Source organism: Thermothelomyces thermophilus, chromosome 1 (genome assembly GCF_000226095.1).
Source record: "Thermothelomyces thermophilus ATCC 42464 chromosome 1, complete sequence".
Taxonomy (NCBI): Eukaryota; Fungi; Ascomycota; class Sordariomycetes; order Sordariales; family Chaetomiaceae; genus Thermothelomyces; species Thermothelomyces thermophilus.
Window position 1 is genome coordinate 211,234 of NC_016472.1, and position 25,441 is coordinate 236,674.

General features: G+C 56.5%; 6 protein-coding genes across 6 annotated transcripts; 3 read left to right on the forward strand and 3 right to left on the reverse strand.

The window, feature by feature from the left end:
• Window positions 1-1,411: 1,411 nt before the first annotated feature.
• MYCTH_2313252 (uncharacterized protein) lies at window positions 1,412-3,924 on the forward strand. The gene is made up of 3 exons (XM_003658319.1): window positions 1,412-1,966; window positions 2,034-2,505; window positions 2,569-3,924. The coding sequence occupies exons 1-3, from the start codon at window positions 1,833-1,835 to the stop codon at window positions 3,061-3,063; spliced, it is 1,101 nt and encodes a 366-aa protein (XP_003658367.1). The 5' UTR covers window positions 1,412-1,832; the 3' UTR covers window positions 3,064-3,924.
• Window positions 3,925-4,898: 974 nt separating this feature from the next.
• Window positions 4,899-6,840, reverse strand: MYCTH_2294048 (uncharacterized protein). The gene is made up of 3 exons (XM_003658320.1): window positions 6,442-6,840; window positions 6,241-6,374; window positions 4,899-6,166 (listed from the first exon to the last, which is right to left on the reverse strand). Exons 1-3 carry the CDS (start codon window positions 6,578-6,580, stop codon window positions 5,054-5,056), a joined length of 1,386 nt encoding a protein of 461 aa, XP_003658368.1. The 5' UTR covers window positions 6,581-6,840; the 3' UTR covers window positions 4,899-5,053.
• A 635-nt stretch (window positions 6,841-7,475) lies between these two features.
• Window positions 7,476-10,865, forward strand: MYCTH_2294051 (uncharacterized protein). Its single transcript, XM_003658321.1, has 2 exons — window positions 7,476-7,828; window positions 7,905-10,865. The coding sequence occupies exons 1-2, from the start codon at window positions 7,614-7,616 to the stop codon at window positions 10,411-10,413; spliced, it is 2,724 nt and encodes a 907-aa protein (XP_003658369.1). The 5' UTR covers window positions 7,476-7,613; the 3' UTR covers window positions 10,414-10,865.
• Window positions 10,866-11,054: 189 nt separating this feature from the next.
• On the reverse strand, window positions 11,055-11,505 carry MYCTH_2121955 (uncharacterized protein; the record flags this gene model as incomplete). Its single annotated transcript, XM_003658322.1, has 2 exons — window positions 11,055-11,232; window positions 11,408-11,505. The coding sequence occupies 2 exons, from the start codon at window positions 11,503-11,505 to the stop codon at window positions 11,055-11,057; spliced, it is 276 nt and encodes a 91-aa protein (XP_003658370.1).
• Window positions 11,506-11,936: 431 nt separating this feature from the next.
• Window positions 11,937-14,471, forward strand: MYCTH_2294054 (uncharacterized protein). Its single transcript, XM_003658323.1, has one exon. The coding sequence runs from the start codon at window positions 12,277-12,279 to the stop codon at window positions 14,050-14,052; it is 1,776 nt and encodes a 591-aa protein (XP_003658371.1). The 5' UTR covers window positions 11,937-12,276; the 3' UTR covers window positions 14,053-14,471.
• Window positions 14,472-15,425: 954 nt separating this feature from the next.
• MYCTH_2054076 (uncharacterized protein) lies at window positions 15,426-17,678 on the reverse strand (the record flags this gene model as incomplete). The annotated part of the gene is made up of 3 exons (XM_003658324.1): window positions 15,426-17,188; window positions 17,248-17,440; window positions 17,511-17,678. Coding segments are annotated over 3 exons (2,124 nt in total), but the record flags the coding sequence as incomplete, so codon positions are not given.
• Window positions 17,679-25,441: the final 7,763 nt, after the last annotated feature.

The following is a 25,441-nucleotide window of genomic DNA, read 5'->3' on the forward strand; positions in this document are numbered from 1 at the left end:
TGACTCTCGGAGGCCGCATTTCGGCAGAGGTGCAAGAACGGGGTTGATGATTGGTCTGACATATCCTGTATGAAGTTGAACTTGGCGAGAAGGATGGCCGCGTTTTTTACACGAGCTTGGAGACTTGCTGCTCGGAAGTGTGATCGAATACCCTGCCCAGTGCTTGAAGTTCCGAAGCAGGGGCTCGACTCCCAACGTGAAGTGACAAGGCGAATAACGGCTCTATGTGCTGTAGTCCGTACATACCCAATGTATACAAGCACATCCATACATGCATCAGCTGGGCCAATACGCCCACGTGGTTTCCGCTTCAAAAAAGAGATTCCGCAGGCTGAATGGTCAAGGTAGTGCAACCTCTGTGACTTGACCTGCACGATAAACAGTTTCACAGTCAATTGGAATCTACTACGGAGTATAATGTCCTGGTAAGGTAGTGTTGGGCTGCGGAAGACGGGAACGCTATGGATAGTGTAAATTGTTTGCGAAAACTACCCCGTGCCTGCAAGAAGCATATTTCGTACTTCATACTGTGGTGGTCGCCCGAAACGCCTTGTGGAGCTAGTGCAGGCTCCTGAAAACCTCCACTCATACGGCAAAGTGCAGCAATCCTCATCCACAATTGTCGACGGTCTAGTGTACTACTTGCGGTCCTGTACTGAGTCGCTTTCTTTTGCTTATGTATGATGTCGCTATCAGACAAAGTATGGGGATTAACACAGTAGTGTAGACAGCGGCAAACCCCCGAGCCCATATGTGGCCGTGGATCCCACAATGGCAGGGACCCTGTCGTATCGGGCGAGACCTGCACAGCCATGATGAATCCGGCCAAGCTTGCCTGAAGTGGTGCTTGGCCCAGTCGTGGTCGGCAGACAGTCTCGATCGCGGTCCCACGCCATAACCATCCCGACTGGGCTGCGACATCAGACCCCAGGGCAGACCCTGTCGCATCCCGACTTCTCTCTTCCGCATTTAGTAGTGCTGACAGTCTAGAAATGCTCATTCCGAGAGCGCGGCTTTTTGTAACCTCTTCGCTTTCCTCCAGGCCGTTTGCCTGGTGCAGGGGTTCAAGTAGTGTATTCCATCCAAAGTACGAAGTACTTCGTACACACACAGTGAATTTTTACGGAGAAGTTGTACGGAGTACGGATTAGTTACTCGAGCATGCTCCTCTTCCCGCAACAAACCCGTAACTACACAGTACACAGTAGCCCGTGGCTTGGATCCACCTTCCCCTGTCGCTCTGTTCCCGACCCCGGTGAGGTGCAGAGCTTGGCCAACGGCCTCCGCAAATTGGAACCCCAGCAATCGTGAGCATCCTCAGCCAAGTCCTCGAGGTCGAACATTTTGACTCCTCAGCGTGTTTCAGCCCTGCTCTCTGTCCGCGGAATCTACTCGTAAGGCACAACAACCCCCCCCTAGCACGTCCCCAATCGTTGCAACAAAATTTGCCCATCCGCACAACCAAATCGGTAGGCGTGGGCAGACAAGAGAAAACAAAAGAACAACCCGAACACGTGCGGCCAACGCTCCATCTCCCTAACACGTTAACGACGCCTTGTCCTTTTCCTTTCTCTCCACCAGACCATCCTCAGCGACCGCTCCCGCCCCTCTCCCCCCCCCCCCTCTCGACGAACGCACCGGCCGTCGTCGACCGCAGCAACCCTTTGAGAGACATCGTCCAAACACAGGCACAAATTCCACGTATCGAACCGATCAAACTGCCCGTCCTGGATCCGCAACGACAGTTTCGCCGGTCCTATTTGGCCGGCTCACAGCCCATCTCAAGTTTCGACGGGGCTTACACCAGTTCGCATTACCGGGACACTAGCACCATGGCCTCCGCAGTCCCGCCCAGCTCCGCGCGCAAGACACGCCTCTTTTCCTCCGAGTTTCTTGCCTCGAAATGGGCAAAGCTCTTCTTCTTCATTGTCGGCCTGCAAGCCCTGATCTGTGTGGCGTTCGAGTCGTAAGTCGCCCGACCGTGTCGGCTAGGGGTTAGGGTCCTCCTTTCCGGATGCTGACCAAGATGGCAGATACGTGTTCGGGAGATTCCAGTTCAGTCTCGAATACCAACATGACTCGGAAATCGATGACACCCTCAAGTCGCAATACCGCACGATACCGACATTCTTGACCCTCTTCATCTTCGGCTTCCTCTACATCCTGGTGCTCACCTGGGACGCCCTCCGACTCAAGAACACCATTCAGATCATCGGCCTCTGCGTCGCCAACCTGGCCATCTTCATCTACGCCATCCTTCAGATTGACCAGATTGACAAGTCCATCGCCCGCCTGCTGGAAGCTGGTGCTTTGAAGCCGGATGAGGAGGACAGGAACGTGTGGGCCTTGTGCAAGCCCTTCCTCATCACCGTCCCGGCCGTGGTCGGCGTTGTCACCATCATCATGGGCGGTCTCGCCTACCAGCTCTACCGCGAGTTTGCCTGGGATATCCTGAAGCAGATCGGCGCCGACTACCGCATGAAGAAGCGGTTTCTGCACTACCAGGTAGGTGTGACTGTTGGGGCCCTCCTGCATGTCTCGGTGGACTGACCAAACACCCCCACAAAGATTTACATTGCCCTGCTCAAGTTCGATTTTTTCTTCTTCCTCGGCTTCACTGTTCAATTCCTCGTCATCGTCAACGGCCTGAATAACGTCGAGCTTGGCCTGCACATTGCCGCCATCCCGATCACCATCGCCATCCTGCTGTGTGCCGCCTTCTTCACCCAGCGCGAGAACCGCCTCGGCGTTTGCTTTGTCATCCTGCTCTACTTCGGCGGCCTGGCCTACTTCTTCTTTAAGCTCGTCCGCATCTACCAGCCGGGTCACAGCCAAGACTACTTCGCCGTCCGCCGCTCGCTGACTGCCTTCGCCGTGCTCACCATCATCCTGATCATCCTGACCATCACCAACGGCTTCATCTGCATGCAAAACTTCGGCAACGGCCTCAAGGCCCACCTCACGAAGCCCTCGGGCCTTGATATGGAGAAGGAAGGGGACGCCGGGTCGTATCAGCTGAACGACAAGGCACCAACGCTGCCCAGCCGCATGACCATCGACTAAAAAGAAGTGGCAAGCAGGCCCCGCGTTCGATGGGGAAAGCAGGAATAAGGCGGGAAAGATGGATCCCGTCACCAGATACTAACGAAAGCGGATCAGCGAATAAGAAGAAATACGAACTTTACGACGGCTCCGCAGTCAGGACCGAAAACCAGCGACGGCGAAACAGAGGGTGGGAGGGACTAAATATTTCCTTTGTACTTTGCTTATTTTGTCAACAGCAAGCAGCAGCAGCAGCAGCAGCAGCAGCGAAACGCCGTAGCCACATCCGGCTGGCATAGATATCCCCATTGGCTTTTTGCTTTATCTGTCTACTCTGATAATTTGGTCTAGGATTTCAAGCTTCGAACGGTTTAACTCACACAACCTTTGGCGTTATTCATATCCGGGGGGACACCCCATTTGCTGTGTTCACTTTCCACGAGGGAGATTAAGGAGGGCACAGAAAAGACTGGATCAGCGGAGAATGGCGTTTCTCAAACTTTCCTTTAATTTTTTTTCTGTTCTCTTTTCTCTATTTTCTCTGCTCGAGGATCGGTTTGTTTTTGGTTGAAATCTCGAGCTCGGTGGCTTTCATTCTGATTTACGAACGATGTGTGGGATTCTACCTGCCCGGCACCTCAGGATATGGGCCTCTGTTTTGCAGGCTCGCCTGCTCGTCGGCTGGCTGGCCCGGCAGACGGAGGCAATGGTGGTCGAACTCGAAAGGGGGGTGTTGTTGGGCAGGAAGAAGGGAAGCGGTGGAAGGATGAGAGGTGGTGAGATTTGAGAGCTAGCTTTTGGATGTGTAGTACATCTTGAATGCATTTACAGCTTCTCACACATTTATGATCTACGGATAATCAACTGCCGTTTTTGCAAACGACCTAATCGTCCCTCCTTCATTTTGGATAGGACTCGTATGGATGGAACGAAGCTTCGAATAACCATCCAATGTCACGCTGTCGGATACACAGCATCCAGGGGTATGGTTCTCCTGACATATGCTGGCGCAAACACCCGTTTCGCTTAAAATATTATTATGGTGGCTCACCAAATAAATGGTCTGATTCAAAACCATTACTAGTCAACATAAATTGATCTGCCTTTTTGGCTCCATTGCCTAATCCTTGCTTGCTACCAATGTTGTATGAATCGCCCCAGACCAAGTGCCCTGCCAATGACCCAAACAAGTTAACCCAAAGACTGGAATGAAAAAGCCCCGTAACTACGCCATCAATTATTTTCACCCCCCAACCCCCGAACTCCTCCGTTCTGCTCAAACCAAACAGCACGGCTCCAAAGGGATTCGCCTCGCTCCCGCTGTCTGGGGCGACTCTCCAACGCCGCATCTGCGACCTCAGCGGATGCAGAACTGAGTTTGGACGCGGAGATCATATCCCCCCAGACTAAATCCTGACCCCTCGCTCTCGTAACCCAGCGGCCCCCGCCTCCGTCCACATCTCCTGCAGCCCCGCGTCGTTGTTTACCTCAGCGTCAGAACCAGAAGAAAACCCTTTAGTAGCGATGAATCATCTCAGCGAGCAGCAGGGACAAGGCGCGCCCTCACCGCCCGCTGGTACGCAAAGAAAGCATCCCACGAGTCCACCGCACGAGCATCGGCATCAGAAGGACCCTGGACGACCGACAGGACGGTCGCCGGATCGGGCAGCGACATGACGGGTTCCGTGTGCACTGTCGTCATGGGCCCGCCGCGGGTTGGTGGAAGGAGGCTCCCAAATCCAAATAACGGCCGGGCGGGAGTGATGCTCGTGAAGGGCGCCTGGACGGCGCCGTTAAAGGCACGCACTAACTCTGCTTCTTCTCGGAGGTGAAGACTCGTTTGCGCCTCCTGGCCGCCGCCGTCATCGCTAATGATATCGGCCCCAACATCCTCTAGAACGCCAGATCGTTGGGATGTTGGGCCGGTTAATGATCGAGTTGCTCCCTCCCGTCCTCCTACTCCGTTTTTTCCCCTCCCACCCCCGCCGCTCCCCGTCGAGTGCACAGCATCCTACAAGATCACCCTCCGGGCGTCCTTGATCGAGGCTTCGCTCGGACAGTACGGACACTTGAACCGGGTCCCCTTGGTCCCCTTGGCCAGCTTCTTGAGCGTCTCCTCTGCTAGCATATGGCCGCAGGGTATCACCATGGGCGGGTTGTCCTCGGTGGTCTGCTCCTTGGACACGGGGCACACAAAGATGCTGTGGAACAGCATGCTCTCCGGCAGCGGCGTCTCAAACGGCAGCTCGTCTGCCGAGGTCCACTCGGTGCCCTTGGAGCGGGTCGCGAGCATGTACTTCATCAGGCGGGGCAGCGCGAGGGCGCCTGCGGTGACGGCGAGGTAGAGCGGCGATTCGGCAGAGAGGCCGAGCAGGCTGCAGAACTCGCGGGTAAAGGAAGTCGCGAGGTCGGTGAAGGCGTCGGAGATGGCGAAAGTGTTGTGGTAGGGGGAATCCCGGAGGTTCGGGGCGAAGACCATGGCCGAAGCGAGCTGTTGGATCTCGCGCAGGTGACGGGCTTGGAAGCGGCCGAAGTGCTGGCGGGCGTAGGCGAGTGCGCCGGCGCGGCCGTTGTGCTCGTCGTCGGGAAGGTTGTTGACGGCGGGGCCTTCGAAGAGCCAGACGTATTGGAGCTTGGAAAGCTCAAACTCCAGGTTGCTGCCACGGGCTTCCAGCTCGGCCGAGTTCGCGCGTGCCCATTCAATGGCGGGTAGCAAGTTCTTGGCCTTGATATGCTGCAGAATTGTGTACATCTGGGCGAACTTGTCCTGGAGCTCTTGGGAGTGGAGGGACGACAGGTCATATTCGTCCGCGTGGGCTGCTGGGCTTCCGGTTGCGTTTGCTCGGTGACTATCCTTCCCCTGTTCCTGCCCGTCCCCCTCACCCGTCTCCTCGTCATCGTCGTCATCGTCGTCGTCGTCGTCATCTTCATCATCCTCGTCCATAGGCTCGTCGAATCCGGTCGAGCGTGTTTGTGGGCTTCCGCCTTGGACTTCGCTTATGAAGGTCGACGCAACCGAGAACTGGCCCTCCCGCAACAGGTGCATGGCGATGGCGCGGTTGATAAGAGGCAGGTGGTCCCCCATGGTGTCATTTTCCGTCGGTAGCTGTTTTAGAGGGAAGTACTATTCCGCAGGTAACTGTTAGACCGAACACGCATGGCGGGCGAGAAGGCTGCTCGGGTATGACGGGTCCATACCTTGTCTAGTAACTTTCCCACCTTCTTGTGCGCCGACGACGCCGCCTTGAGGTCATTGTTTACTTTTTCAAAGGCGAACTTGACGGGGTTTTGCAGCATCGTCATGGTGAGGCTCGCGATGTGAGGGTCCATCGCTGCTGTGCATGTCAGTAACGTTGGTGTCATATTGGACCGTTGCAAGAAGCAGGTGAGTAGACCGACCTCCGGCGATTTGATCCCGGGCGTCACTGAGCAACTGGATGACCTGATCGACATCTTGCACCGCCGCGGATAGCCTGGGAAAGTTTTTGGCGTTCGAGAGCTCGTCCAGGAGGGACTCGAGTTTTTGTTTCGCCTCCATCGTCGACGCACGATATGCTCGAACTCGGGACTTGTGGATGTAGTGCAGCAGTGGTTAGGGGCCAGGAGCGCCCAGCATCGTCTTCCGCACACGATACGAACGACGCTGGTGCGGTTGTCGAACCTCGTCAGTGTCAGCGTGCTGGGTTGGATCTCGTGGTTGGGGGTCGTTGCGTTGTTGGAGCAGGACCCTAAGAGGTTCACAGTAGCTTCCAGATGCAATCAATGGTCGGGCTGCCCGGGCCCTCTGGAGATGTGCCGGTATGTTAACTACCGCTTGAGATGGCAGGCGGTCATGGCGCTCCAGGTGACGTACCCCGCTGGCAGCACTGACAGGCAGGGGCTGGCTCGGTGGCAGTGGGGCCAGATGCAGCGCCTGACACGCTGCACCTCATCCTGTTGTGTACTATGGTAGTGTAATAGGTGGAAGGTATAACTATGGACAGTTACCGAGTGGAGAGAGGTATGGAAGGTAGGTACATTACACTAGGTAAGGTAAGTATAGCCACGCGCTACGTAGTAATGCTTCATACTCTGTAACTACCGATCACTACACATACAGTGCCTTACCTGTCTTCTATCGTTGGATGGGCAGTCTATGGATTCACCAGCGCAAAAGTACGGATTACATACCTTAGGTACGGTACCCTAGGTTATCGATTAAGACAGGGTAGGTACGGATTGCAGTACGGGTTACATGTTCCTCGGGATTGGCCAACATCAATCTGCCGAAGTAACCCACCTCACACATAACTAGCTTCCATACTTTTTTGCATCACTTCCACCCATCCCACCGTTCCTGACCGCAATCCGCCCGCAAAGTTCCCGGGCTTTGAGCAACCGTCCTCGGAAGTCAACGTGTCGCTCCCACCGTGCCGACAATTCTCACCGCCCCAAAGGCCCCGGTCGGCCCCACGATGGGCCTGAGACGTGGTCCCTGCTGTTGACATGGATGCCGTCCTACGGGCGAGCCAGCCGTTCCTGGGTCCCCGCAATGTCGAGGCGGCCGTCGACGTCGACGGAGCATTAACACCATGTCGCTACGCATCCCCTTCCCGACCGCCGTCGACCCGAGGGTGCACCGGGAAGAGGAGTTGACGCTGGCCCGGAAAGCTTCCTACCAAAGAAGTGCAAGGTCCGCCGTGCCGGAAACGCCAGATGACGCAGCCATGGGCAGTGTGCCTGCCCCTCCTCCTCCTCCGAACACGAACCGGCGTCGTATCGTCCTCCCGGATCCCGTGGCCTTCAGGTAGGTCTTGGTCTCTCGGTCGCCCCGTCGCCCCGTCAGCAATTCAACCCCCCCGCGACTGACACGGCCTGTGCAGGTTCCTCGAGGAAGATCCTTCGGTGAGCGTCGTCGAGCGCAGACATGTCCTCCCGGGCTACGAGCTCTACCTTGTCGAGCAGTGGGCGTGCTCTCGCCAATCGCCCACCCTCGTCATTGCCGCCTACACTGGCGACCCGAGACATTCCGTCGTCGTCGGCGTGCTGGAGGTGCCCGCTGACGAGAGGGAATGGTCGCCGAGACTGAGGGTCTACTACAAGGCCATCCACCAGTATCACGCACGGCCCAAGGAGACGGAAGTCGGCGAGCTCATGGTCACCAATCTCAGCAGCTTCCCCTCGGCGCTGACCGTCATCCCCGTCCCCGAGGGCGACATACGAAAACACCGCCGAGAGTTCATCGTCAACGAAAACCTCAAGCGACTAGGCTGCGCGGGCCGCTCCGGCCTTACGCTCGCAGAGCCCACCTCGGCCACCCAGGCAAAGTTCATGCAAATGTACAAAACGAGCGACAGGATACCCTTTTACCAGGCCGTTATCGAGCTCGTGAAGCTGTGCCAGGTCGCCCTCTTTCTGTTCGGCATGCTCGACCAAGAGTACATCGACGGCCTGCTCTGCGACATCACCGAAACGGCTATCAACGACTGGTGGACCGCGATTGGCTCTGAGCACTTCAACATTGAACCGACAGACGGCATCCTGGGACCGACTACGGTTGCTGCCCTTCTCGGCACGCTCTTGGGAGCGAGGAACCGGCTCAGCTACTGGGGTGCTCCCGTGTCCAAGGACGCCTTCGACGTCGAGAGCATGAAGAAGGGCATCGGCAGCTTCCAGAAATCCATGAGGATGGAGAGGACCCGCCGCCTGGACCGGCAGACGCTGCTCAAGCTGCACAGCGTGACGGCCAAGGCGGCCGCAGGAGACGGCGGTTGGGGCGTGCAGAAGGCCGTCAAGTCCACCGTGGCCGAAATCGGCGGCAAGCGTGGCGAGCTGGTGATAGGCATGGTGGGCGGTCGTGACAAGGCCAACATTGGAGACGTCGAGACACTGGACCTGAACAAGGTCATCAGCCTGGTATCCGGCGAGCGCCCAAAATGGCTATGGCACGGGAAGCCAAGAAGGACCCTCCAAGGCGACGAGCAAGACCACGCGCCGTCGGCGTTCGGCAGAGAATTGAGAGACGAGAAAGGCCTGCAGGGAGGGGGCAGAAGGACGCACTCGGCGCCAATGGAGGAGGAGGGGGGAGAGCTCAGGAGGAACGAAGACTCGTCCGCAAGCTTCTCGCCCCTGCAGGCCACGCACTCGCTGCCGGTCGCGGCAGAGACTGCCGGTGGCGATCGAGACGCCTTACGGAGGACCGTCTTCAAGAGCGTCGCGGGGAAGGTGAACGATGCTCGCTCGGGGCTAGGCCGCATCAGAGATGCGGTGGGGGGCGGTCTGAGAGGGCACGTCAGCCGGCCCTCCAAGGACGATACCCCGGACACGGCCGCGAGCGGGTACTCGAGCCCGAGCATTGCGACGCTGGCCCAGTCCTCGGCTGCCGTGACGAGCCCGGTGGCCGTAGGCAAGGCTTTTTCTTGGAAAGTCCGGCCGGAAGACTACCTTCCTATCCTCAAAGACAAGGAGGGAGGGGGCCCGGCGTCTGCAGGACCGCCTTTGGGTGCGAACGAATCGGGCGGCCGGTTGGCTGCGGCAAATGGTGACCAGCCTTTCGCGGAGCCCTACCGTACACTCGACGACAAGGAGCGGTTGGAGCTCGCGCTTGTCGGTATAGGGAAGGAGGTCCGCAGCACAAACGCCTCCGCAGCGGGCTCTGTTGTTGCCGATGGTGACCTGGAAGGGCCGGTCCTGGCCATCGAACGCAACTCTGACGGGCTGCTGCTGTCGCTGCAGCGGCGGCACAGCATCGACTGTCTCGCTTCCCTCCGCCCGCATCCCCACGAGGCCCGTTACCCGCATCGGCTGTCCTTCAGCGCGGCCGAGGACGCGGTCCTCTCCTGGGAGGACCTCGTCAGCCTAACAACCGATCCCAAGCCGGATTCTAACGATCTGGCAAGCCTACGCTCACAAGCCGAGCTGTCCTTCAACCTGTACGCCCGCCTCCAGCAAATACAAGCCGGCCTCGCCCCGTGGACGTCGAGCAAGTTGGCATCCGTAACAGCCCTCGACCACAGTCTCGAGGAGCAGCAGACGGAACTGCAAGCCTTGCACGACGCGGTAAACGAGGCGTACGAGCGTGCGCGGCACACCAGCAACGAGCTGGTGGTGGATGAGCGGGCGCGGCTGGCCGAGACGGTCAAGGACATCGACATGTTAGCGGCCAAGCTCGAATACGAGATTGGGGCGCTCGTATCGCGGGTCAACGAGGTCGAGGACGGGGTCGCCCAGTTTGAGGCGCAGGTCGAGGACGTCGAACGCCGCGCCGAGGAGCTGAAGGAAGTACTCGAGACGGAGAGCTGGTTGCACTGGCTCGTGAGAACCATCACGGGCATCGGGACGGGGCCTAACATCACGAGCGGCGTTCCTCCGAGGATGGAGGGCACGCGGTGAGGACGGCAAGTTGTGGTAAATTTAGATTTTTGTCTATTGGATACTCCAAGGGATCAGAACGGCGGTTGGTGTTGGGCGTTGTAAATACAAACATAGGGGATTTGCATCTGTCGGGTGTCGGGCTTGTTACTGCTTGGAAGAAGGCATCGCATCGGGTGTTTGGAGATTCCCGGGGCAGAGGCGGGTAGAGCCAAACGTGCCAGCAGAGAAGAAATACCATATTACCATGCCGGCCCCCCCTGGTGGTCACGCCGGAGCTCTCTAATTGCTCATGTGTGCGTCGGTTCTTTCTATTGTACATGCCATAGCTCTGGAACCAATGGCCGCCCGGCCATCGTCATCGGTTTTCTCTCTCGGCGTATCTACGTAACTGCCGACCTAGAACCGTATGTGAAAAACAAAAATGCCCAAGGACAACAGGACATAGCACGTTTCATGCCCGTCCCGTTCCATAATTGTACAAACACGCTCGAACGACTCGGCTGTCGTTTCGCGCCCTCTCGCTCAGACAGAAGGCGTCATGCATTCGAGGGCAAGGCAACGCTCGGTATCATTCCCATCTCATGTCCGCACGAACGAACGCGTCCGTATGAACGGCGGCCCGCTCAATCCAAGCCAGCCCCATCCCACCCAGCGGCCCTTTACATGCCTGCGCCGAAGCCGCGGGCGGCGCCCTCCTTCTGTAGCTGCTCCGAGATGGCCGTGTGCGCCTCGAAGAACTTGGCCGAGCACCGGTCCAGGCAGACGGCCTCGCCCTTGGACAGCTCGCCCTCGCGGTACGTCTTGTCGATGCACTTGGCCGAGCAGACCTTGAGCATGCTGTTATTTTTTTATTTTTTTTGGTTATTGTCAGCGTTGGTCCAGGAATGAGATTTTTTTGTTTGTTGCTCTGGTTCTGTTGGTGATGCTGGTGGTGGTGATGGGTTTCCCATATAAGGCAGCGGGAACCGGGAAGGGAAGGGAAAGGAACGGAAGGGAAGGCGGCTACACATACCGGCTGTGCATCTCGGCAATCACCTTGAGCTCGTTCTCGACAGCCGCGATCTTCTCGGCCGAGGTGGGTTGGGGGCGGCCGAAGCCAAGGAAGGACATTTTGGACGGGTTGAGGAAGGAAGGGAAAGAAACAACAAAGAGCGCGCTATTGTGCGGTCGAGGGCGTAGGTTTGCTTGCACTGGCCTAGTTGTAACCTTGGCTGCGCGGGGTTTTTCGTTCGTGCTTTGTTGTTGTTTGGGTCCGGCTTTTTCTCTCTCTCTCTCTCTCTCTCTTTGGCAGCCGAGCTGGATCTTCCGTACAGGTTATTTCTTGGATCTTGATGTGAACTGCAGCGGTTTTGCTCGTCATGCCAAGACCGGGAGATTCTCGGCAAGACGGGACGCTGAGCGCCAAGCAAAGAGCGCCAAGCAAAGAGCGCCAAGCAAAAAGCGCCCTCGTCATGGTGTGCCCGAGAAGGTAGATTCATTCAATAGTTAAGAGTGGGGCATTTGCTGGGTCCCTAAAAGCGTGCGCAGAAAAAAAGTTAGAGCTCGGGCTTTGCCAATTTGCTGTAACTTCTCTTCCTCAACCTGGGACAAAGACCCCCAGAGTTGAAGCAGATTGAAGACCAGACAATTGTGAGTAGAAATCTCTGATACATTGGAAAACCAAGTTGAGCGGCCCGATATGATGATTGCATATTACAGAACCGCTGCGATTGACGCGTTTTTGCGCGTATGATTGCAATTGCCTATTTTCTGACACACACTCTCTCGCTCTCCCTCCCTCGTGGTGTTACTCTTTCATTCCTCTTCAATTCGAGATGTTTGCATTTATGTGAGCTGTGCGCAAGACCGGCTGACCTCGAGCTTGCACTTCCAGACGATGCGATGAGGCCAACTCCGAGTCTCCAGTTCCTGCGCCCGTACACCTGGAAGCCCGCGGGCCCGCCCAACCCGGCCTACCTGCGCTTCTTCCACCTGGCCCGGCAGCAGGAGCTGGAGCAGGCCAATGCCCTCAAATACCCTCGCCTCCGCCACCATGGCCCGCCCATGCGCATCCCGGACTTCCGCAAAAAGTATGACGGCATCCAGCAGGGCGACGTCGCCGACGAGGAGGTGACGCTGCACGGCCGCGTCGAGTCGATCCGTCGCGCGGGTTCCAAGCTCGTCTTCATCGACCTGAGGGGCGAGTTTGAGCGCGTCCAGGGCATCTGCAACCTCGGCAAGCTCCTCGACGGCACCACCGTCGGCCGTCTGAAGGAGCTCGCCAAGCTGCTCAGCAGGGGAGACATCATATCCGTCAGGGGCAGGGCCACGCGGACCCCGACGGGCGAGCTCACCATCCAAGCGACCCATCTGCCCGAGCTGCTGACCCCCAGCCTGGTCCCGCTGCCCACGAAGCTCATCGATGAGGAGTCCCGGAAGCAGCATCGTCACATTGATATGCTCGTCAACCGCAGGACGACCGACATCCTGCGGCTGCGGTCCTACGTCATCAAGTACCTGCGCGATTTCTTGCACGAGCGCGACTTTGTCGAGTTCCAGACCCCGATCCTGGCCGGTGACGCCGGCGGTGCCAATGCCCGCCCCTTCACCGTCTCGGCGAAGGCGGTATCCAGGGACCTGTCCCTGCGCATCGCGCCCGAGCTCTGGCTCAAGCGCCTCGTCATCGGCGGCGTAGACCGCGTCTTCGAGATCGGCCCTGCCTTCCGCAACGAGGGCATCGACCAAACCCACAACCCCGAGTTCACCATCTGCGAGTTCTACCACGCCTACGCCAACCTGCAGGACCTCATCCGCCTCACCGAGGACCTCATCCGCGGCGTGGCCGCGCATTGCCAGGGCCTCATCGCCACCAAGCTCACCTCGCTCCCTCCCATCGACCTCACTCCGTTTGAACGGCCCTTTCAACAGGCCGAGTTCATCCCCACCCTCGAATCCGCCCTCGGCTTCACCTTCCCGGACCTCACGAGCCCGACCGCGCTCGCGGACCTCCAGTCCCTGCTCAGAAAGCATAACGTCTCCCTGGAGCCGTCCGACGAGTCCGACTCGTCCGACTCTTCGGGCTCGTCCCACCCGTCGGCAGACACCCTGCCGCAGCTCCTCGACCGCCTCGCCGCGGCCTACATCGAGCCGCTCTCCGCCGGGGGCCCGCTCTTCGTGACCCACCACCCGGTCTGCTTGTCGCCGCTTGCCAAGTCCTTCACCTGCCCCCGGACGGGCCAGGCCGTGTCGGCGCGCACCGAGCTGTTTGTGGCCGGCCGCGAGCTGGCCAACATGTACGAGGAGGAGAACGACCCGTTCGCGCAGCGGAGCAAGTTTGTTGACCAGGCCCTTGCCAAGCTCGCTCCGACCCAGCAAGTCAGGAGCCCTACGGCGGCGGCCGACGAGGAGGCGGTCGTGATCGACGAGAGCTACGTGCAGGCCCTGGGCAGCGGGCTGCCGCCGACGGGCGGGTGGGGCTGCGGCGTCGAGCGGCTGGTGATGCTGTTTGGGGGGACCAGGAGGATCGGGGACTGTCTGAGCTTTGGGACCCTCAAGAACGTCGTCGGCTTGTCTGCCGCTACGGGCAAGGGCGGACACGGTCCGGGTCAGGAGGAGCAGGAGGAGTCGGGGCACAAGGACAAGGGAGACGGATCGTCTTCCCCGGCTGCAGGTCACTAAGAGCTGGAGCTGGGTATGTGATGTGTGTGTAGTATATATGTGTATATGCGACTCCGTATGTGCCTGTACAATAACGAGACTTGGGGACGATATATGTATCTTGTTTGTACAAGTCAATAATAGACGATAGACGGCGCTTGCTCGGCTGCCTTGTGAGGCTGTATTTCTCAGATGCAAAATTATCGGTATTGTGACGAGACTTGAGAAAGTCATACTCCACTTCTGCACTATATTTGTCGTTTATCCGATTGCCCGGCCATATATCGAGAGGAGAGATACTTGCCAGTTACATTATATAGTTCGTCCGTACTCTTATCTCCTTTGCTTCACAGGCAGCAAATTGCTCCTCCGCAGTGATCACAAGCAGCTATTGTCAGAGTCGTCGCCTCTCAAGGTCAAACAAACTACGTCGATGAAGGGCCATTTAATTATCTGCCCGTTTGCAGTAGACTTAATTAAAGCTCATCTGCCCTGTGTAGGCAAAAGGAGGGGGGGTGAGGGGGAAACTCAACGCAAAAAAAAAAAAAAAAAAAAAAAAAAAAAAAAAAAGACAAGAAAAAGAAAAGGAAAAAAAGAAAAAAAGAAAAGAAAAACGACTTGGTGAGCGTGCAAATCTGTCGAAATCTTAGCGACGGCATTTCTCCAATTCCCGCCAAAGATCGTGGATCCGTGGGGTATCCCACTCGCGCAGACCGAAAACAAACGCCGTCCCAATAATCATGTCCTTCGCAACGCCCCCAGTTTACCGTCTGTCCAGTCTGCCTATCCATCCGTGCTGGCGGTAGTCCCGCCGTCGCAACTTATTAGTCTCGATACTCCAGTACTCCAGGCCATCCAGGTTTGCCGCAACGCTATGCTATGCCATGCCATGCTATGATGCAATGTGTGCCCTGCCTTGTACCGATTTCTCAACACCGATGTCGATGCTGCAGCTGATTGGGAAGCACGACGCCAGAGTTTTCCAAAGCCGCGTGTGTACCAAGGCCGTAGGTCCATGAAAACGGGAGAGAATACTGTCCACCTCGGTGGAGAAAGAGCCGTCCCGTCCAGGCGAAAGAAAGGAAAATCAACGGGTCCCGGCCAATGAGTGGAATTGAGAAACTGAAAGGAAAATGAAGTTCGCGCGCCACTGGAAAAGGAAGGCGGCCAAATGGGTCGGTCCCATGTTGCCCCGAAACTTTTCGTGGCTCATCCTGAATACCTCCCCGCGAGAGGGTAAAGGGCATGTACCGTTGCCAGGTCGAGGCTAGAAGCTTGAAAATACTGTTGATGTTGTGTCCGCATGCGGAGGAGTTAACGTTGTGCTAGCGCCGGTTTAGACGGAGAAACGCTGGACCAAACCGGCACTAGCACACTCATGACGGTGTGATAAGTTACTGCCACTCGCCGTTCCTTCTGAAGCCATAGCCGGGCAAGCGGGACTCTTCCTCCAGCAGCTTCTTGTATGCAGCCCGGTCGAGAGCCGGGTCGGGAATAGGCTTGTCAATGTTGAACGGCTTGCGAGCCAGGGTCGACATGGAGTGCAGGCAGTCTTCGACGTGGGCGAGCTGATCCATGTACACGGTCTTGTCTTGTTTGTTTTGGAGACGCCGTTCCCTGTCGCGGACAACGGCGCGCCAGGCGGGATCTCGGCGGGCGCGATCCAGCTGTTTCTGAATAAACGGATGCCGGTGGTTGCTTTCGTCAACGTCTGGTCGCTCGAGGTGGCCACCTCTTGCGCGCGTTTCACGGCGAGTCTCTATCAAGACACGGATGAGAAGATTCTCGCTCAACCAACTCCAGACCCAGCGCCTGTTGAAATGCTCCTTCTCCTCCGCGCCAAAGTCACAGTCCTGAACGTTCGAAGGGCTCAACGGGAACATGCAGGGGTGTGCACGCTGCGGTCCGCCCTCTCTGTAATCGAAGGCCTTGGTGGCCGGACTATGGGCCCACCGCCAGCGGGCCAGTGAAGCGCGAGTAGGGTCGAGACTCCTGGGGGTTGGAGGGCAGTACGGAACCTTCTGCTCTGTACCTGTCGCCCAGTCATCCACGGATGCGTTGCCGTTGGCCTTCCCTTCGGGGCCAAGGTCGGGTTCCGGGGCAAAGTTGAGAAAGTATTCCCACGTCCAGTCCGCATACTGCACTTCGTAAAAAGCCTTGGACAGAGCTACGGGCCCGTTTGCGAGCAGCTGGTCCAGCTTATCCGACGCCGGGTCAAGGCCGATACGCCAATGTTTTAGAGCCGTCTCTTGCCAGAGCCGGAGATGGCTGTCTTCCATGTTCAGAACGAATAGCGTCATCTTGCAGCTCCAGCAGGCGTCCCGCCGAAGGGGGAAGAGGGAGACCGGGTAGGTGAAGCGGCACATTCCGCACCGTTCCTGTTGGCGCCAGTACTTGCCCTTCGTCTCAAAGCTGGAAGGCAGGTACCTCATCATGGCGGGGGGTACCTTTGGATGCTTCTGGTTGTCGCCTGTCAGAGCGGCAGTAAGGTCGTCGGCGAAGTCGTTCTCAATTTCCTTCCTCGTTTTTTTGCCCTCGGCGAGCTCGCGCTCACGCGTGATCACGGCCTCCCGGGCTTTCAGAGCCCAGAGAACGTCCGGCCCAGGTAGCTGACGGATGAAGCTCCAGAAGGAGGAGCTGTCGCTGAGCAGGTCCAAGCCGACCTCTTTGGCAAGGTCCTGGCATTGCAGAATCAAGGCGAAGACGGCCTTGGGGGTATTGAAGGTTGGCTCATTATGTGTCACCCCATAGGAGCCCAGACGAGGACCAGACGGGGGCCCGTGGAAAAAGAAAGGGAAGAAGTCGAGGCGGATGTATGCTTTGGCGCCCCGTTCTGGCGACTCGCCCCATCCCTGTGGAGCATCGACTTGTGTGGCTGGCACGAGGGGAGGTGGGCTCTGTGCAGCCTTGTGAGTCCAGGAGTCGTCGGGGGGATCGCGAGACCCCTTGCCGGTGCCCGAGCGAAGCGGGTGGCGCTTGATGAGCTCCAGCAACGGTCTCAACTTGGTGACGTCCAACATAGGGCACCGGGTGATGGTGACCACCTTTAGGTTCGGCATGGTATTGACCATCATCTCAAACAAGGCGAGGTCAAAAAACTGGAGCCGGTCGATGATTATGGAAGAGAAGGTCGATGGAATCTCGGTGATGGCGACGCCTATCGGCATCATCCAGTTAGTCCCCCTGGCAGGCGTCAACGGTTAGATGACAGGTAACACTTACAAAGCCGCAGCATGTTCTTGAAGTCAGCCATATAAGGTTTCTCTTGGTTCTTTGGCTCGTCCGATGCCGGGGCGATGATCAAGGTGGTGGACCGAACCCCGTCGCCCTGGAGGACGCGGTCACGACCGTCTCGTTTCTCGACATAATCGTCGGTAGGAAAGGAGCCAAGGTTGAAGTCCCAAAAGTCCTGGCCATTCTCGTTAGCAATCCCATCAGAAGAAGAGACTGGTCCGAACGATGGGCAAGACAGCACTTACATAGCTCGCACGCGTCAATGCGGCCGCGCGCTTGCACGTCATGGCCAGGGCGGTGATGTCGCCGATGCTCGGGCTGATGAAGTTGAGCACCCTCTGGGCTAGCTCGGTGACTTGGAGAAGTCGGATTACAACGGACTGATCGTTGGCTGGGTTTATCGTGCCAGCATCGTCGTCAGAGGCCGAAGACTGAGACGGTGTCAGCTCAAGGCCGCCGCCGCCGAGGGGGTCACCCAGCGCAACGACTCACCACAATGAAGAGCCTTGGCGTGCCGCGGTCTCTGGGGTACGCCATTTTGGCCTTGAACGTGGCCGGCTCGCCCACTTTCCAGAACTTTCGGTGCAGATTTTTCAGTTCCTCCTGGTCCATGATCCGGCGGAACTCGAGGTTGCGGCTCCTCGCAAACTCCTTTCGGAACTGCTCTGCGATGTCCTTGCCAAGCAAGGAGTGCCAGGCCGGCCGGCCATAGTTGAAGGCACAATATCGATTCAATGGCTTAGGCTGCCGAGATGGTCAGCGTATCGGACACGGGGGACAGGAACGGAGGCGCAAAGGACGGTGGGTTGAACAGTCACACTCACATAGTTGGGGTCCACGACCCAAGGCAGAACAGCACGGGCTGCCATGTCTCCGGACTGCGGGAGCGAGGTGAGCTTCTTGAACGGCACAGTGGCACTCGCTGGGCAGCAACGACGTACCTCAGAGCCGTCGGTGACCGTCTTTTGAGCATGTCTCGGCCAGTAGATCTTCCTGGCCTGCAGGTGGCTAGGACGAGACCAACCTTCAGGGGGCTCCGGCTTGGCTGTCTGGGGGTTGCGTGCTGGAGCTGCCGCGTTTTTGTCCTTTCGGCGCCCGTTCATGAAGGGTTGGAGATTTGAATCATTTGCCGGGCTCTCGACTTTGACGGTCGTCTTCTTCTCAGCTGCAGGTTCGGGCTGCCTACTGCGACGTGGTTTGCCGCTAGTCTTGGGCTTATCCCGAGGCCGCTGCTCCGTCCTTGCTGTCGGACTATTGTCCAGATCAGCTGGCTTTTTCTTTTGCTTTGGCTGTGACTTCGGCTCCCTCCTGGGCTCCTGAGTCAGGGATGCTGATGCCCCTTGTCTCCGGGACCGTGGGGCCGCAGATGCCTCCCCGCTCGCGGCCCGGGAGCCATTGCCCTTCCGGCGCGCCATAACTCTTTAGGGAGACGAGGTATTGCTGGCGCCTTGTCAAAAGTGTGAAGCCTAGGGGCGCGGGTTCCAGGGGAAGATGTCAGGCTCCTCCTAGCTTGATTGCGACCCGGGGGTGGTTTGATAGGCCGAACGAAAAGCCAAGTGAACAGGGCGGAGTAACCTGATTCCAGTGTCTGCGAGTTGAGGCCCAAGAACGCGAGGGTTTCCTGCCCCGAAAAGAGACCAGGAGTGGGAAGGAACCGTCGTAGAGAACAGGAAAGGGAAGTTGGGCAAGTGCTGGGGCTGGGCCACAACAGGCAGCAATTGGGGGTTTTAGGAATCCAGCGTCTCGCTCGCAAAGACCTTGCCTTCAGTGTGTACTAAAGGTAACTGAGGGCGTTTTTCTTATCTTTAATTCCTGCCCCTGGAGCTCCTCTTCTTCTGTTCCTTTCCTTTCTTTTTTTCTCTCCCTCTCTCTCTCTGGTGAGGGAACTTGAGGAGTCTCGGAGAGATTGCCGAGACTTACCTTCCTTTTTAGTAAGTGAGCGGCCAGGCGCAAGTTAATTATCTCTGACGAAGCTGCCACAGATCCTGTTCGGGTTGTAGTTCTGGTCAATGAATGGCAAGTGTTCAGCCAAGGATAGATGTTCCCAAGCCTGCGATAGTTTCGGGGTAATTAGCAACTTTGGTTGGCCTCGTGAGCCTGACCGTAGTAAGCGCCGCTGAGAGCGCACAAGCAAGAAAAGCGAGGAGAATGCCTTGCAATTGGCGAGCTTGACCGGCACTGGGTGTTAAAAGGTGTGACTGGATGTTGCAATCACGGATTGGAAGTGAAAAGGGTGCAAGAATTGATGAGTAGAAGAGGAATCGGTGCGGGAGAGTTCAAGAAGAAGGGCTGGTAGGGGGAAAGAATTGTCGATTAATAGGTAGTGTTAAAGAGGGAGGAAGAAGAGAGGGAGGACAAGGGGAAGAAGAGAAGGAGGAACTAGCTGAGGCCAGTTGTGGCTAGAAAACCAGCACGTGGATCAGAACAAAACGCGCCCCTATTGTAGCGAGGCGAACAATAGACTTGGGAGTCACACTCACACGGTCCCCGAATGCCGGTTCTTCTCAACTGCTGCCAGCTCCTTCTCATCAGCACCACTCCCCGTTAGATGCCCAAATCTAGCAACCATCTCAGCCGCGTTACGGCACAGTTGACCAAGGTATTAATGATCGGGAATACTTGAACAACTCTGTGGGTTTCAAAGGGTAAATGGTGCCGGAGTGAACTAGACAATCAAGAGAACGGTCCTAGCAAATCTGTTGACTGGCGTCTATCCAAGAGATCTACGGCTTCCCGCGTGACGCTCCGTGAATCAAGATCTGCCGCCGTCACGGTTCGGATGGCAGTCGCCCTACCACGCTCAACCCTAGATAAAGGCAATGTCGCACGGCGCCATGCCAGAGCCTAAGCGCCGCCCCTGCCGAGATAAAATACCATGGCTCACCACCGTGGATTAAGTACTCACCATTGGTGACAACGATGATACACCTGAACCAGGGCCAGTGTAATTGAGTTAGGCAACTCACAACGGTGGCACAGGTACGCGTATGAGAAATAGTAAAATTTGAGAGTAGAGCTACTTATCTTTTGGCTTGACCCGTCTATATTGGTATATAGGAAGAGGTTGTACCTCTGCGATTATAGTAAATAACGCCCGTATAATGACAAAGAGCCGGGGCGAGGGGTGTTTTGGGGTACGTCAGGAAGTACGCCAACATAGTTGATAATTTAGATGGAATTCGACGTAAGAACCAAGAGCCTCAAAAACCAACTCGGCGAGGCACGGAACAGGAACATAACAAGGACTTGGGCGAGAAGTCACACTTCTACCACAGTGCGAGCTAGGAGGATAAACACGACTGCTCGTAAAAGATGAAAGAGGTGGTGACCTTAAAGCAGCAATAGTTTATGCCAATGGAACGCGTTGTAAGAGAACGCGACAGGGACCTTCAGGGCTAAACGATACGGGGACACTAGAGAAGAGAAAAATGAACTAGAAACACTTGAAGCTACAGTTGATGTAATACGCAAAGTCAGTAAACGCCCTATACCGTTTAGGGGCGAATATTACTATTAACACCTACTAGTATGGTAGTTATCTCATGTTGACATTTTCCCTTGGACCTGGGTTCGACTATATTGTTGTTGATTGAGGGGACTTTGGCCAGGAGGGTAAACCCAGGGTCCGGTTGACGTCAACCCCCCTGCCGGCATACAAGGAAGGAATGTTTACTCCGTACTCCGTACCCCTGAAGGGAAAGCCTTCCCCCTGCCCCTCAACACATGGCAACCCGCCCCCTGTTGCGACAGCAACCAGGGTGAAGGGAGGGCGGTGTGAGACGAGTGACTCACCGCCAATCGAACGGCGTGTCTCTCCAGAGAACCAAGGTACTCTGTAGAGGGCGGCAAAGGGCGAGAGATGCCTCTGATGCGGGGTTTAGTTAGTCCCTGTGAAATAACTAGTGACGGCACTCTGGAGGGACCGATGCGAACACAAGCTGCCGCCAAGCAGCTGTCGAGGCTGCAATTGCTCTCCGTCTCGCCATGCAGCGCCAGCGTAGGTTTTGTACAGTAGCAGCAGCAAGAGCAGCGCGAGAGGAGGAAATTAAAAGTGAAGATGAGGGGGAAAAAAGAAAAGGTGTTAAAAAACGAAAGAAAAAAAAGGGATAAGAATAGAGGAAGAGGATGAATGCTGCCATGCGACACCTCGCACACACCATTCCGCTCGTTTTCTCCGCGGCCCATCGTCCTATCGCAATATGTCGACACACTTGATAAGATGGAAGACTGTACAGAGTAACTAACTGCTAGGTACTGTATGTATGTACGAAGTATGCATGTGCGTATGAGGCGTGAGGTATGTATAATAGAGTACGGAATATTCGCAGTGGGGGTTAGTTAATATGACTTACCTTACCTATACAGTTGCACACCACAAACTAGCGCAGCGGACAAGTACTGTATATGCAAGGCGGGGGACGCCGACCGGGAACACCACCTCACTAACTCCTCCCCTCTGTTATCCGTACTTCCCCTACTCCGTCTGTACCTTGACCCTCGCTTGCCGGAGTCGCGTGCCGCTGCCCGGAGCTGCTCGATTGGGTCGGCAAAGCCAATTGCAGATTGACGTTTCCTGTGTCCCCCTCCCCCGCCCCTCCTTCCCTCCTCCTCACCACTACATCGAGCACAGCAGCAGCGCCCGCCTATGGTGGTGGCGGCAAATGAGAGTCGGCAGATAACCATACGATGTACGGATCCGTAGTGTACTACGGAGTATGAGTAGGTCGGGTCTGTACACTACACCAAGCATCGTCCAGCCAGGGGGAAGTTGTCATGGGATGGCTTGAGCGACAAGGTACGAGTTAGCGGTCAGGTCAGGACATGTTTGACGTGGAACATGGTGTCGGTCCCGTACCGGGTTGGGAGGCCCCCATTGCCCGCCCTCTGTATGTAAATCCGTATGGGATACCATACGTAGTACGGACGTACTTCGTAGGTATACTGGTTTGGGAAGCTGACAGGCCCCAAGAAGACCCCTAATAACTGAGCCACTGGGACTTGCGCATATAACCCGTTGATATTCTGAGCTTACTCGTCAGTCCAATTGCTAGTAGCTGCGGGAAGATAAGCTACAAGACGAGCTGCATTGTCCCACACTCTGTCTCCCAACCTTTACCACTCACCTCTATCTAACCTTGGAGTACTGCATTGTGTGATTGTGTGATGCAAAGCGGGATGACTAGTGCGAACAAGAAAAGTAGCGCATCCGTATGGATGAGGTGTGTGTATGTGTGCGTGTATATGTGTGTGTGTGTGTGTGTGTGTGTGCGTGTATGTGTATGTGTGTGTATATGTTAGTACAACCGGAGAAGTGCCTTAGCAACCATGTAACCAACATTCATCAGCGCAAGCAAGAAAGCAACCCCCCGCGTCGCTTGGCCGTGTTGGGTGCTGTGGTGTGTGGTATTGGGAGGGCTCGTTGGAGGGGTCGACAGCACCCGTTATCGATACCGCGGTGGGATGAAGCGGGCAGGTCATCCGCGAATGAAAGGTCGCCAGAGCGAGCAGGCGTGACAGGTTAGAAGTGTACACAATAGTGTGCTCGATTCTCGCTGAGATGATGCAATTGGCCAACAGTTTGGTCGGGCAGACAAGCTTTCAATGTCGCCATCCCTCGATAGAGACTCACCACCGGGACCCCGCCGCCGTGTGTATGAGCCACAGCGCTCTCTCTCGCCAACCTCATGTGCTATGTAGAGTATGTCTGCATTGTATGTGCAGGATGACCGGCGCCTCTTCGTACAGTACATACCTGTTGTCGCTGCACACACTTCAGTTTAAGCTGTTAGTTAATCCGTACTCTTGCCGAGCATTGTTAGGGGATTTCATTCTGTCGGTCAAGTATTTCTGGTTCAGGTAAGCTTTACTCCGGTGAGACCCCGCAAGTGGAAACGCTGAAGATCCGGATCAGCAACAGTCCAGTCGCGCTAGCCTGCAAGGAGACTAGCGTGTCTGGCCCCCGAGACATGGCAGGCTCTTCCCGTCTTATCTCCATCCAGACAATGACTCTCAGGAGGACATTATTCGGGACGAAGAGCTGAGTTCTGCCCGGTTCCGCGGGAAATAATCCGTACAAAGTGCCGAAGTTGCTTGCTAGTGACGCAAGCGCAATGTAGTTGCAAGCGATCCGTGCTAGTCTCTAGTGTGTGCCGGGCATGAGAGCTAGAAGACCGCTCAAAGCACACGACCTTTCAAGATCTAGCCTTGGTAGCGAGAACTTGTGGAAGCGGGACTAAGGGGAGCACGGTTCAAGTCGAAAGTGGAGGGATCAGGGACAGGAGCTTGCAGCAGGGGCCTGCCAAGGCTGCGACACCACCAGTGACCGTAAGTTAACCAGCAAAACACTTCTTCGCTTGTGTTCCGGGGAGTCAAGCGGTGAGTCTCAGAAATGATGCCCTGCTGCGCACACTATAGCTACTGCAGCAGTGTATGGACAGTGTACACGGGTTACCGTTCTTGCCCCCGTTTGGCGTTAGTGACACAGTTACGTCCGGCGCTTGAAGATCTGAGACGCTGCTAGACGCTTGAATGATAGAACAATCCGAGCACTGAAGCTTCCACCAAGAGTAAAAGCGCGTAAAGCCAGAGAAGCCAATCATTCCACTTGGTAGGGAGATGCACCTCGGGGCGCTCGTGGGCGGCACGGGACCCTCAATGCACTGCAGCTATGAGGAATCATGCGCTTCGCGTGACCAATGCATGACCTTGCCCCAGCTCGGCGTGCGAGAACAGACGTAAGGCAGGCGTCACTCGGCACCTCTGTTGCTGTCTCAGTGTGCGAAAGAGAGGAGAAAGGGGTGGGAAGAGAGAAAAAAAGAAAAGGGTCTCGACAACGATCGGACCACACACGGCGGCTGAAAGAAGATGCCGACGGGGATGCTAAACTGGAGCGGGCGCCCAAGCGAAGCCCTTGACTATTAGTGTACACAGTAGCCCCAAGGTGACTTGGCGCCGTCGTCGCTCCCTGGCCCGTTTTCGTTCCCCCGTCTCCATCCCCCAGCTTCACTGCCAATCGCTACCCGTCAAAACTTGCACTGGGCTTGCGATCCTTGTTTGGCTCTCGTGAAAAGAAAGGAACGGAGGTAGGCTGAATTCGTATGTACTGTGCTGTGCACTATGGTGCTATGGGGGACATGGCATTTGATCGAACTTCCGCTCGGTTGCGAACCTATCTCGACACATTCTCTGCGCTCTGCTCTGCCGCTCTAGTGTGCCTACCAAGCTGCATGCGGTTCATTCGAGGAACAACCAACCAACAATCGCGAGTCGAACGGTGGGAGATGGGGCGCCTTTCGCTTTGGGTATACAACGTACCGCGTATAACTACTGCGTACACTGCGTAGGGTGCCTGGGGATTCAATGGTGTCTTCGTATAGGAGGTCCAATCTTTGGCGGCGGCAACCATCCATTGTCGTTTAACTAACCACCAAGGTTGTCATGTGGACTCAGATGGCGAACTGGCAAGCTAACGGTGAAGAGTGGGAGACGGTGGATCCTCAATTGATTACGTTCAAATAACGTCGGGACCAAATTTTGCGAGTGGAGCTGGTGGGGACCGGTAGTGGTTGGCCAGTGCTCAGGGCTGCAAAGCAGGGGCAAGAGACGCGATGACTGTGCAGCATGGTCGGCGACACATCCCTTCGTCTTCCCAGAGCGCGTCGGCGTAGTATTTTTCAAAGAGGAGGCTGCATGGAAACCCGTAGGTCACTCAACCTGGGGTTCCGATTGCCATATCAAGAATTCCGTACTCAGGAGCGGGTGAGGACCAAACGGGGCTGAGCTTTCGTGTTAACAGGCGCTACGATATTGCAAGTTTGGACACGGCTGAAGTTACCATTCGATGGAGACCAAGTTTTTATGAGGGTCACCTGGAAAAAAACTGGATCGACAAGGAGACCGGTCGCGCGTCCCTGGCTGAGAGACGACCAAGCGAAGTCACCTCAAAGACGGTCCAGATGCCGCCTGCAGGGACTCGAGCGAACCAGAGGGCGCAATGCAGCGCGGATCAGTGGGCTTCATAACCTGCCGTCGCGCCGTGCTTTGTCCCGCGTCTCACATGCCGGTACTCGCAGCCCAGGTACCCTGCGCCTGTCGGCTGACGGACCCCAGAAGATAACCTGCACTGGCCATTGGGTTGCAGCGTTTTGCGGGTCCAGACAGCTAGTTAACTATCAGT

Bases quoted from the DNA above. Each gene is read 5' to 3' on its own strand.
- MYCTH_2313252 (XM_003658319.1), top strand. From the start codon at position 1,833: ATGGCCTCCGCAGTCCCGCCCAGCTCCGCGCGCAAGACACGCCTCTTT. The intron at 1,967-2,033 runs GTAAGTCGCCCG...CCAAGATGGCAG, and splicing joins ATCTGTGTGGCGTTCGAGTC to ATACGTGTTCGGGAGATTCC. The intron at 2,506-2,568 runs GTAGGTGTGACT...ACCCCCACAAAG, and splicing joins AGCGGTTTCTGCACTACCAG to ATTTACATTGCCCTGCTCAA.
- MYCTH_2294048 (XM_003658320.1), bottom strand. From the start codon at position 6,580: ATGGAGGCGAAACAAAAACTCGAGTCCCTCCTGGACGAGCTCTCGAAC. The intron at 6,375-6,441 runs GTCGGTCTACTC...CATGCACAGCAG, and splicing joins CCGGGATCAAATCGCCGGAG to CGATGGACCCTCACATCGCG. The intron at 6,167-6,240 runs GTATGGACCCGT...CCTGCGGAATAG, and splicing joins TGGGAAAGTTACTAGACAAG to TACTTCCCTCTAAAACAGCT.
- MYCTH_2294051 (XM_003658321.1), top strand. From the start codon at position 7,614: ATGTCGCTACGCATCCCCTTCCCGACCGCCGTCGACCCGAGGGTGCAC. The intron at 7,829-7,904 runs GTAGGTCTTGGT...CGGCCTGTGCAG, and splicing joins CCGGATCCCGTGGCCTTCAG to GTTCCTCGAGGAAGATCCTT.
- MYCTH_2294054 (XM_003658323.1), top strand. From the start codon at position 12,277: ATGAGGCCAACTCCGAGTCTCCAGTTCCTGCGCCCGTACACCTGGAAG.